Source organism: Sinohyriopsis cumingii, unplaced genomic scaffold (genome assembly GCF_028554795.1).
Source record: "Sinohyriopsis cumingii isolate HCF-2022 unplaced genomic scaffold, ASM2855479v2 utg000160l, whole genome shotgun sequence".
NCBI classification, from domain to species: domain Eukaryota; kingdom Metazoa; phylum Mollusca; class Bivalvia; order Unionida; family Unionidae; genus Sinohyriopsis; species Sinohyriopsis cumingii.
The window spans coordinates 12,183,689-12,197,221 of record NW_028315873.1 but is presented as its reverse complement, the minus strand read 5'-3'; the positions used below and the strand labels follow the sequence as shown (position 1 = coordinate 12,197,221).

Below are 13,533 nucleotides of genomic sequence, written 5' to 3'. Positions count from 1 at the left end.
AAAGGTATATTTACATATTACAATACTACATAGGCCAGATAAGTGATATAAAATCAACTTGGGCCTCTTGTCTGCATATACTAATAGACTTTAATCCTATTATAGTAGCACACACATAGATAGATAGATAGATAGATAGATAAGATAAGATAAGAATTCTTTATTTCAGACTACAAAGTCCATACCTCTAAAATAAAATATAAATTGAAACATTGTAAACATAAAAGAACATATATATCATACCTACAAGTATACATATACATCTACAACTATTAAGTGCGACATGCATTATTAAGAATGAAATTAAACGACAAAATTAAATAGCAATTTGTTCATCAAATAATATGAGAATTTAAATGAATGTCATAGTTCCAAAGAGATTTCAAGATACAGTCCTTACTATTAGATATTCTTGTCATCATTGCTAATACATACTTTCTCATTATTTCATCAAAACTGAATACATTATAATTTACAAACATGTTGGAGGCACTGTTCCACTTAGGAAGACCTAATATAAATGAAGACTATTATTATAACCAATAACTAGTTTTCTTTTTATACATTCACCAAAGTTTGTCCACAGAGGAGCACATTACATAGTGCAGCAATAAGATTTGAATAATCTAATTTTGATATTCAATGAACAATTCTTGAATTTACGTAGAAGCATGTTTGTTTGAGTACACAAAAATCGGTAATGTATCATCATATCTTCATTATCTGACTGACTGGATTTCAGAATATGACCCAAATATGCATAACTGTTGACATAGGTAAGATCATTGCCGTTAAGATGTACAGGGGGAGGAGATGGTAATTTGAAAGAAGTTGGCTGAAAGACTATGCATACTGATTTTTTGTATTATAGATTATATCATTCTCAAATGCGTATTGTTCACATATCTTTAATAATTTCCTTAAACCTGTTATAGAAGGGCTTATCAATGACATATCATCAGCAAAACTAAAATTGTTAAGAAACAACACTGTTGGTGGCCGATGTAACCCCACATAAATAACACTGACCAAGCTTACGATTTAATACGTCTTTATGTATATTAAACAAAGGGGACAGAATACCCCCCTGCCTCACCCCATTGGTTACATGGAAAGCACTGGATATTACACTTCCCCATTGCACACAATACAACTGTTTCCCATACCAGTTAACTAACGTATGAACTATGTAGACAGGTATTTTAACGTCAATCAACTTTTTAAAGAGTGTCCAGTGATTGACCCTATCAAATGCCTTGCTAGCATCTAAAAAACATGCAAACATTGGGCTGCCATGTTCTACATAATAGCTGACAGTTTCCTTAAAAGCATATATGCATAAATCTGTTGAATGCTGCTTTTTAAAACCAAACTGATTATCAGAGATTGTGACCTCACATCTTTGCAGTATGATGCATTCACATATTTTTGAAATAATAGTCGTAAGAGCTATTGGTCTGTAGTTATTTTTGTCTGCCAGGTTACCCATTTTGATTTTTAGGAGTGGTATACTGGTAACTTTTGTGAAATCATCTGGTACAATGTTATGCACAAACATACAATTAAATAAAATCATCAAAAGCACACGAAGTCTAGTATCGGAAAATATAAAATGTTCCACATATAAAAAATCTGATCCTGGACATTTACCACCTTTTTGCCTTGTTATTGCACTTTGGATTTCAGATCAGATAATGTGATTACCTCAGTACAAGCAGAAGGTGCATTCAATGCTGAAAGCACTTGCTTCTTATTCGATTCATTGTTAACACTATTGAGCAAGTCTTCAAAATGATTTTTCCATGTGTTGCATATATTATTCTGACAAAGGTTCCCAATTCAGATTGGTAGTTTTTTGGAAGTTGTCATAGTATTTTGTTTAACTTGCTTCCATAATTCACGTTGGTCAACATTTTCAAATTTTTGTGCTAGCGAGTCTGCTCTATGTTTTACTTCCTCCTTCTTACATAATCAAGAGCATATTTGTATTGTGCTCTTGTTTGGCGCATTTGGTTACTGAGATGGCCGTGACGAGGTTTACCGTTATCACGCCACATAAGGTAAGCATTTCATGCAAAGTCGTGTAGTTTTTTGACACAGTCATTCCAGCCTGGTATAACCCAGTGACCACGTTTGGATTTACTAGTCAAGCTATTACCAGAGTTTGACAAAGCTTTTACTATATCAGTGTATAAACCATTTATCTGTTTCATATGCGCCTGGTTAGTGCAGCCATGGTCATTACAGATCGCAACACAATGTGGGATCTCAATCTTGTTTAATAAGAATGCAGAAGTCTGAGTATAATTCAGTTTTTCATCAGAAGTAAGGTCTGACCAATTGATGTTGTATTTCAAGTTTAAGAGTTAATTGGGGCAAGGTTCAAATTTGGGAAGCAAATCAGTCTTGATAGTCATTAAATAAAGTAGGATGACGGTCAGACCCTACTAGGGTGTGAAGTATTCTCGTATCACTTATAGTGGAATGAGCAGACTGTGTAGAGACACAATGATCCAGCCAAGACACTGTATTGTGTGAATCACTGACATAAGTGAAATTTGTTGTGTGGTCTACTATTAGCTTTAAGTCCGATATGATATAACCATATTTGTCACAGAATAGTCGAAGTTCATCAAAGGGTATTGATTTTAGCATATTTGCATTCCAATCTCCTACTACATAAGCATGTAGAGTATTAGCATTTTCTACAGTAGAATTAATTTTGCCCAAATAATCTATAAATTCCCCAAAATTTTCCACAAGATCACAAGGTAAATAGATATTGACAAAAAGCAAGGAGGAATCCCGCGTATGGATAGTAATACCTATTAGTCTGTGATCATCGAGGTGTTGTACTTCAACAATACTTGCAGGAGATCTACGGAATAGTACCCTGACACCTCCATAATGTCTGCCTATATGAATATCATTAGAAGATTTAATCGACGATTCCCCTGATCCATAGAACTCATCGTGTACGGATGAGAGACAGTCTAACTCACTGTCGAGAAGCCACAATTCTTGTAAGAAAAGAAATATCGGAAATATCACATAAAGTTCTTACATTTTGTATATTTCTTGTTAATGTTATTGTTATTATTGGGTTTAATGCCATTTCTCAGCACACGATAGGTTATGCATGGCGACCAATATTAATGGTGGAGGAAGAAACCAGGAAAACCCTGGAAAGAACCACCCACGTTCATCATCACATTGTGCGTAGGGTTATTGCATGTGATTTTGAAGCTGGCATAGGTAATAAATTTCGGTTGTAGTTTTTCCACCTAGGTGGGCTTAACTCCAGAGTAATGCTCAATATGCGAAGAAATGTCATATTCCCTCGTTTCAGGGGCAAGTCTTGTCACGAATATGCATCGCTGTCGCATTGGATGCACTGTGTACAAATTTGAAGATGCTGCTTTTCCTGTGATAACACTTCCACGCCTTCTTAGAAACTAGTGTGTGGATTGGACATTTGTAAACATATTAAGCCGTCTTTGATGCATATTTGTGCGCAATGTTTTACGTGGAAATGCTGACAGAGGTCGTTATTCTGCAGAGAGCTTGTGACTTTAGCAAAAGTTTTATCGTTTTCCAAATTCATGTCTTGGGCGTTGGTGTCTTCTGAACACGCGACCATTTTTAATGTGGTTGTGCTGTGGTTAAATTCACCGTCATCTGATTTATTATTTTCTTGAATTTCTGCTGTTGTATCCCATTAAGCAGAGCAGGTCTTATCTGCACTAACCCGAGTCTCTTTGCAGTTTGAGTCTATGCATTGCACATCTTCGCATGCGCTACTACTAACAGTTCTATCTTTTAAATGCTGGGATCAGGGATATTCGACGTTGACCTACATGGTTGACTTTTCAGCTCATAATTTGTTATACTGTAGCCTCTGATTGCAGATGAAGTCTCAGTGAGAACAATGTCAGACTGAAATGTGTTCTAATTGTCAACGTTGGTAGGCAATGTACTTTTGACTGTCGAACGTGGCTGGGTTTTTCACATAAACGTTGCATTGCACATAACGTCTCCGCCTGGACTGACTTAAGTATGTCCACCGAATGTTTCACATTTTCCATGTCCTTCAATAAAATTGACATGTTCACATAATTGTAAGATACAGATGGCAACTTTGAAAGATCCAATGCACAAAAACATGGTATGTCATTTGGGTCTGTGGACAGAAATAAATTCAATATATCTTTCATATTATTAATAGATTTATCCGTACCCTTCCTCTTTATCATTCTCTCAACTGTTTGTACCACTGAGAACAAGGTCCGTTTTGCAGCCTCAGTGTCACTGTCACAGTATGTGTCCACACACAGCTTCACAATAAAATCGTATGGCAATGTGTTCGTTTTGTTTTGTACAAAATAAGTTCATTCACCATTATTGACGAGCTATCAACGAACCATAGTCGTTCGTAATCTGCCACCATATTTACAGGGCTTCTCGTCACCCTAGGAAATCTTTTCAGTTCACTTTTCGTGCAAAGGAATAAACTCCCTGACACAAATGACCAGGAGAGGTTCCACAATCTTCACACTGCATGTCGAAAGCTAAATTTTCATGGGATAGATTAAAATAACAACTAATAGATAGATAGATAGATAGATTTCATAGATATCTCTTTTATTATGGTAGAACTGTAAAATTTGATTTGTTATTTACATCTCTCTTCTTGTATTAAAATATTTTCGTACCTGGAAACAGTTTAAATATAGTATCAGAATCATTTTGTTTCTATTTCAGCCCCTGTAGTTCTTCTGCCAGACATATCAAACCATTTTACACCAGCCCAAATGGATGTTCCCACTCCAGCCCCAACAGCAGATGTCATGCAAGCCCCAGCATCTGGCTCCACATCATCCACGGCTGTTGGTCTCATTCAAGCCCCAACAACCAATGCCTCACCTTCCACAACAACTGGATCTGCATCACCCATTACATTCAGTTCCAAAACATCTGATATCATGCAAATTTCAATATCCAGTTTTGCAATGATTGATGTCATGCAAGCTCCAATATCAGAATCCACAACAGATAATACCATGCAAATTCCGGCATCAGAATCCACAACTGCTGATACCATGCACATTCCAGCATCAGCTTCCACAATAGCTGATGTTATGTCAGTCCCAACATCTGGTTCCGCACTATCCACAGTGGATGGTTTCATGCAAGCCTCAACTGGTTCTGCACCATCCCTAACATCCACAACAGCTGAGGTCATGCAAACAACAGCATCCAGTTCCACCACAACTGATGTCATGCAAGCCTCAGCATTTGGATCTACTTCAACTAATGTAATGCCAGCCACAATGTTTGCTCCCATACCAGCCACAAAGACAAGTTCCTCACCATGCCCAACATCCACTCCCACAACAGCTATTCTCATGCAATCCCAAACATCAGCATCAACAACAACGGATGTCATGCAGTGCCCAGCATCTGGTTCCACAACTAATGTCAAGCAAACCCCAACATCCAGTTCCACAACAACTCATGTCACACAACCCCCATCAGTTGATGATACTGACAGGTTTATGCACATTGCATGTCTCTTGGTAAATGTTGGATCGAGGGTCCTTAGACGGCTCCTGCTTTATCATACAGTTACTCCAAACTGCACTCTTGACCAGTTTCTTGCCAACAACAAAATAGATATTGACGATCTAAGGAAGAGCAGAATACTAAATAAATCACAAATGAACATCTTGTTTCCACAGGGCGGAAGTACCAACCTGGGTGATTATGATATTACACTTTTATCTGCCTTATTTACAAATATTGTACTTACTGTAAGTCAGCAGCAATTGAACATGATACAGTTTTTGAGAGACAAAAGAAATGAAATATTTGCTCATGCAAAATCAGTTACGGTGGATTCAAATGATTACCAGACATTTTGGAATGACATATGCACAACACTGGTGGCTCTGAGTAAGCAGTGTGGAGACCCAGATTTTGAAAATGAAATATTACGAGAGATTCAATGCATCCAGTTATCAACAGTTCAAGGTACATCTTTCCTTGACACACTACAGACACACCCCAGAAGGATTGAAACTCTTGAAAGACTTGTGCAGATTTTGATTTCAAGCCTATCTCAAGCATCAAAGAAAGAATTGGATGACAGTGACTCGTAATCTTCATCAGAAGCAATCAGTATGGGAAAGCTATAGTTGATGTCATGAAATCAGGAGAACCAATCAGTTTGGAAAACCAACAGATTATGTCATGCAAACATGAGTTAGTGTACAGATATGTGATTGCACAAAATCAAGCTCCATCATTGTGGCATTCATATAGTAAGCCAGTCCACCAGATTAATTTGAGGATTTTGCCATACATGATTGCAGACATTGTTATTAGTTGTAATTAGTATAAATAAGTTATCATGCAATGATGCGATTAAGAGTTCATATTTAACCTTGAGCCCGTTGATCTTGAGTCCAGATAAATAATAAATATATCTTCAGACCTAATTGTCAACCTCTTAACTAGAGGATTTTGCAAACCTTGATTACAGACATCATTATAAGTTGTAAATATAACTTTATGCATTCTGCATTAGTCTCTCTTAATGGCAACTCTTATAGCTACAATAAGCTATCATGCAATGCGGTGATTATGACTTTAAAGTTAAGACCTAATTTTCAGCTCCAGGATCCTGGGTTCATATATGGCATGAGTGTGATTTCAGACTTTAATTATCAGAGCCAGAATCATTAGTTCAGGTGTGTAATAATTTTTTACTTTAAACCTAATATTCAACCTCTGGATTCTGAGTTCAGATATATCATGATGATGACTAGAGACGTGATTGTAAACCTCTGGTTTCTGAGTTCAGATATATCATGATGATGACTACAGACGTGATTGTAAACCTCAGGTTTCTGAGTTCAGATATATCATGATGATGACTAGAGACGTGATTGTAAACCTCTGGTTTCTGAGTTCAGATATATCATGATGATGACTACAGATGTGATTGTAAACCTCTGGATTCTGAGTTCAGATATGTCGTGATGATGACTACAGACATGATTGTAAACCTCTGCATTCTGAGTTCAGATATGTCATGATGATGACTACAGATGTGATTGTAAATCTCTGGATTCTGAGTTCAGATATGTCGTGATGATGACTACAGATGTGATTGTAAACCTGCATTCTGAGTTCAGATATGTCGTGATGATGACTACAGATGTGATTGTAAACCTCTGGATTCTGAGTTCAGATATGTCGTGATGATGACTACAGATGTGATTGTAAACCTCTGGATTCTGAGTTCAGATATGTCGTGATGATGACTACAGATGTGATTGTAAACCTCTGGATTCTGAGTTCAGATATGTCATGATGATGATGACTAGAGACGTGATTGTAAACCTCTGGATTCTGAGTTCAGATATGTCATGATGATGACTACAGATGTGATTGTAAACCTCTGGATTCTGAGTTCAGATATGTCATGATGATGACTACAGATGTGATTGTAAACCTCTGGATTCTGAGTTCAGATATGTCGTGATGATGACTACAGATGTGATTGTAAACCTCTGCATTCTGAGTTCAGATATGTCATGATGATGACTAGAGACATGATTGTAAACCTCTGCATTCTGAGTTCGGATTTATCTTGATGATGACTACAGACTTGATTGTAAACCTCTGGATTCTGAGTTCAGATATGTCATGACTGTTACTTTAAATCTAGAATTAAGTCTCTGGATCCTTGGATAGATTTAATGATAATCACATTTGGCATATGGCTGTTTACTATGCTGATGTGGTTACCTGGCAAATGGCTGTTTACTATGCTGATGTGGTTAACTGGCATATGGCTGTTTACTATGCTGATGTGGTTACCTGGTATATGGCTGTTTACTATGCTGATGTTGTTACCTGGCATATGGCTGTTTATTATGCTGATGTGGTTACCTGGCATATGGCTGTTTACTATGCTGATGTGGTTACCTGACATATGGCTGTTTACTATGCTGATGTGGTTACCTGGCCTATGGCTGTTTACTATGCTGATGTGGTTACCTGGCCTATGGCTGTTTACTATGCTGATGTGGTTACCATTCAAACTATTCAGCGGTGTTTTGTTTTCCTCTTGAATTAACTATTAATTTGTCATTTCACTCTGCTAGGTTTGAATAGGAAGGAATTTTAACACATTCAAAAAGCATGATATCAAACAATTATCTATTATCAAAATCATAGTCTTATAATCTCAACATGGGTTATGTACTTGAACCTACAGTACATAAACGTTAATCTTCTAACTTAATGCAAAAGATATGATTGCTTAAATTGACCAATCAGATGACTCCATTCTAGGGACAAATCATCCATTCGGGTTTGAAACACTCATGATCATCTCAGCTGATCAAAAATATTACAAGAATATGAAATGACTGCCTTCATGATGCATTTGGGATTCAATTAGAACAAGTAACCTTTTCACATTTTTGTTCTTAGCTTTAATATTTCACTAACCTGAGTAGCCATGCAAATACGAACGTTATAGATTGATACTTGATAAAAACTAGTTTGTATTGAGCGTTACTACTGGTTACAGTGCTGCCCCTGTGATATCATTCATATTGTATTTGCTTTGTAATATCAGTAAATCATCATTTATGATATGAACCACGTGTGATGCATGAGAAAACAATTAGAGTTCTCTATGAACTGTCAAGTACTTTTCTGATTTTATCTTTTATTTTATTAAATTTAGTGGTCATCTGGTCATGCAGGAAAGACAGAATAACTGCTCATAATGGGAATTTATATGTGTTATATGTTGCTCCTGTTCACGATACCTGTGTGTGTGTGTGTGTGTGTGTTTATGTGAATGTGTGTGTTTTTGGAGTTTTAACATAGATTTAACAATAGTTTGGTCATATTGATATGATGTCTGCAGTGTGTCAGTCTACATTCATGTCTAGCACTTGAGCATTATGTCGCAGTTATGTATCATCTTTCCCACTCTCACATTATCCTGACACTAGGCCAGCCAGTCCTAATACTAATTTTTAATGCTGAGCGCCATGCGAGGCAGCTGCTAGTACCTATTTTACAAGTTTTTGGTATGACTCGGCCGGGGTTGTAAAAAGCAACCTTCCTCATCCAAGGCAGGCACTAGGACACTAGAGCGGTTGATACTAGCAATTATTTGTTCTTTTATTTGCTTTCATATACTGGTAAGTGATTGTTTATGTTGTTGGATGTTGATATGCATCAATATTTTAAATATTGTAGCAATAAGAAACATGTTTGTTTAATATAAACATAAATTTATACATTTTTTGCTCACTAAACCGCAAGGCCAGTTGAAATTGTATCATGTCCTTGAATCAGTCATTGATCCATCAGTAATTGCTTGTTCCATTCTGTAAGCCATATTTCTGATTGAATTTAAATAAAACAGAATATAAACTTATTCACCAAGACCTTGGAGGAGTTTGATAAAGCACAAAATACACTCATAATTGAGGCCATATTCCTGATTGAATATTAATCTGTTAATGCTGTGCGCCAAGCGAGGGAGCTGCTAGTACCATTTTTTAAGTCTTTGGTATGACTCAGCTTGAGTTTTAACCCGAGACCTTCTGCATCCAAGGCGGGCAGTCTAACCACTAAGCCACTGGAGTGGTCCATATTAGCAGTTATTTGTTCTTTTACTTGCTTTGATATACTGGTAAGTGATTGTTTTTGTGTTGTTGGATGTTGATATGCATAAATATTCTAAATATTTTAGCAATAAGAAGCATATGGTTTTTTAATACAAACATGGTTAGCAATAGGAAAAACGATGGCGTTTTCAATTTGGAATGAAATTTTAATTGAGTGTAGAAGAGTGTCAGTTCATGAATGGTTCAGACCTTTATTCAATGCAGAATAACTCATTTATACATTTTTAGTTCATTAAACCATAATTGCTTGTTCCATTCTGGAAGCCATATTTCTGATTGAATTCAAATAAAACTTAGAATATAAACTTATTCACTAAGATCTTGGATGAGTTCGATAAAGAACAAAATACACTCATAATTGAGGCCATATTCCTGATTGAAATTTGATAAAACTTAGAATACAAACATACATTACTAAGATCATGAATGAGTTTGATAAAGAGCAAAATTGAGGTAATTTGGAATCTGATTGACTGAACTTGTTACCATGCTGTAGGACAATTTTCTGGCTTGATTTTGTTCCAACTTGGGATATAAGTCTTTATCACACAGGTTTGATATTGAGCAAGTTCCACATAAACCAGTGGGACAGTCTACATCCCATTTATTGAGCTTTTTAGTACTCTGTATGCCCTAGTTTTATATACAGTGTTACTGTTATGTTCTTACACTACTACATATGCCTGCTCTTTGGTTACACTATGTTGGCCAGGTGAGTGATGTCAGGCTACCTTGGTCCTCTTGTTTCTGTCCATTTAGTATAGTTACGATTTGATAATTATTTCCAATTCATTTGCATATAGTAGTTCCTTTACAGTAAGAAATGTACTTTTTGTGAGATTGTAAGATGTGAGTAATTTTCCAGTTTGCATTGTTAACCAGCCGTACTGATATAAGAAACATCCATTTAATATGGAGAATGGGTCGTGTTTCAGATTTTCTTATTTAGACTATTTTGAAGGATTATTTTTTTTATTAAAAATCCTGGACCAGACTCCCTCCTCTCAGTATTAAATGGCAGATTGCTTAGTGGCAGTTTTATTTGAAGTTAGGGAAAGTATTTTGATTGAGACATGTTTAAAATAGCTGACAGAGAACTGCATTACTTCTATAAGTATTTTGTATGTACAATGATTGTTTCATTTTTTGACAGTAATGGAGTAAAAGTTTTTATTAGATGTTGGATGGGTTGAATTATTTCCTTGAAGTTTTCTGACAGAAAGTGAATTTGTTCAAGAGATTGATCTTTTATCTATGGTGTTTAAAAGCCAAGACTCGTTTGATGGCAGTAGTTTTAGAAGCTCAGAATATATGTGCTGATTACAAACTAAACTACAGAAGTTAAGGAAAGGAGAAAGACTGTAGATCTTTAATATATACAATTATTGTGCAAACTAATATATATTGCTTATAGGGCAGAAGAGCTTAAAAGACAGTTGTCCATTACAGTTATTGTAAAAATGTATGTGCTGATTACAAACTAATCTACAGAAGTTAAGAAAATGGCAAATGCTGTAGAACTTTTACTGTACAATCTTATCTCTACTGCTCATATGCCAAAATAGCTTAGGGGATAGTTGCCCATCACAACTATTGTACAGTGTCTTATCGCTATCGCTTATGATAAGTTGTCCATTACAGTTATTGTATAGTCTTTTACGTCTATTGCTTATGATATTGTTGTCCATTACAATTGTTGTATAGTCTTTTACCTCTATTGCTTATGATATTGTTGTCCATTACAGTTGTTGTATAGTCTTTTACCTCTATTGCTTATGATATTGTTGTCCATTACAATTGTTGTATAGTCTTTTACCTCAATTGCTTGTGATATTGTTGTCCATTACAATTGTTGTATAGTCTTTTACCTCTATTGCTTATGATATTGTTGTCCATTACAGTTGTTGTATAGTCTTTTACCTCTATTGTTTATGATTATGATATGATTGTCCATTACAATTGTTGTACAGTATTGTATATCTGTTGCTCATCGCCAGAAGAGTTTATGGTATGGTTATCCATTACATTATTGTATTGTCTTTTATCTCTGTTGATTTATAGTCTAGATGTTTCAGTTTATTCTAAATGAAAATGGTCCACTCTGACATCCACTAAATCTGCCATGTTGAAACTCTTGTAATCACTTCTGCATAGAAATGGAAGATTATATCTACATGGAGTTTTATTAAGAAGATTTATGTCATTTGGTTGGCTGTAAATGAAAACAATGCCCATCTTACACTCTAGTAGAACACCATGATAGCCAACTTGAAAATTGTGTAATCACTGTTCATGAATTGATGGCCATACCATCATGGGTTTTTCACCAAAAGACATTGTATTTAGCTGGTCCAAAACGAAAATGGTAACACTCTTACATCCAACATGTCTGCCACAATATTCAGACAATAGAGTGTCAGTCCCTTTAAGGGACTCGATATTATTTATTATATGGGAAAAATGAAGCATGATATCAATAGAAATTGATGCTAGGGACCGGACCGAACAACACGTTTTAATTTTATAAAAGAGAAATTGCTTGAACAAGACCAGGAGAGACACAGGTGTTTCTTACCCTAGGGTTTGTGATTGCTCTCTACGACCCAGCTCCCTGAACATTTATTAGTAACGTGAAAAGTTGTAAAGCTATGGATATGTTTCTACAATATCTATCACTGTAAGGCATGGAGCATGTGATTTGTGATAGTGCTAAAATACTGACAAGTCTAATGACTACAGTATCTTTACTCACCATAAAACTTGGAGCTTGTGATCTTGTGACCAGCATACTGACTATAGTATTATACTATAATGTCATGCAGGTACGGTAAATAGAATACTATAGTATTATAATATGTGATGTAGGTATGGTAATTTGAATGCTATAGTATTATACTATAATGTGATGTAGGTACAGTAAATAGAATACTATAGTATTATAATATGTGATGTAGGTATGGTAATTAGAATACTATAGTATTATACTATAATGTGATGTAAGTATGGTAATTAGAATACTATAGTATTATAATATGTGATGTAGGTATGGTAATTAGAATACTATAGTATTATACTATAATGTGATGTAAGTATGGTAATTAGAATACTATAGTATTATAATATGTGATGTAGGTATGGTAATTAGAATGCTATAGTATTATACTATAATGTGATGTAGGTATGGTAATTAGAATACTATAGTTTTATACTTTAATGTGATGTAGGTATGGTAATTAGAATACTATAGTATTATAATATGTAATGTAGGTATGGTAATTTGAATACTATAGTATTATATTATAATGTGATGTAGGTATGGTAATTAGAATACAGTTTCATGAAAAAGTCTTGCCATTGTTTTTAGTTTGTTCATAATGTATTAACTCCCTTGACAATAACATGTACTTTGCCCATATCATTGACTTTTATCATAAAAATGAGCAGGTGTATAAACCGTATGGACAGTGGTCAGTAGCTTCAACTTAAAGCACTTGGTCTGCACTTGTATTGGTCAGCAAAACATGGACATGAGCAGACTAATCAACCTTTTAATATAAATCTGTGATTTGGGGTTGGAATTGCAGTGTGCAGGAGAAACCTTTAGAAGAATGATTGACAGCACATTTAAAATGCACTAAATAATGTCAGAAAATGTACAGATCAATTCCAATATACCTATAGAAAATATTTTAGAACAAAACACAGTTAAGAAAGTTGAAAGAATCAAGTCTAGAAGACACAAAAATATGAACTTCTGTAGTAAAATGAATTCAGGACAGACCTCTCAACAGATTGCATCAAAATAATATGCTCC

At 35.3% G+C, this 13,533-nt stretch overlaps 1 protein-coding gene across 7 annotated transcripts in view; it reads left to right on the top strand.

The window, feature by feature from the left end:
- The window catches only part of LOC149774796 (uncharacterized), a 106,300-nt gene extending 93,231 nt beyond the window's left edge, over positions 1-13,069 (top strand). For 4 of the 7 annotated variants that reach the window (XM_089944910.1, XM_089944911.1, XM_089944912.1 and 1 more), the window contains one exon: positions 4,762-13,069. In XM_089944910.1, the coding sequence (XP_089801036.1) occupies positions 4,762-6,158 (1,397 nt within the window). In that variant the 3' untranslated portion in view covers positions 6,159-13,069. The remainder of the gene's footprint in view (positions 1-4,761) is intronic. The other 3 variants (XR_016416765.1, XR_016416764.1, XR_016416763.1) reach the window with 3 other exon arrangements.
- The last annotated feature ends 464 nt before the right edge of the window (positions 13,070-13,533 follow it).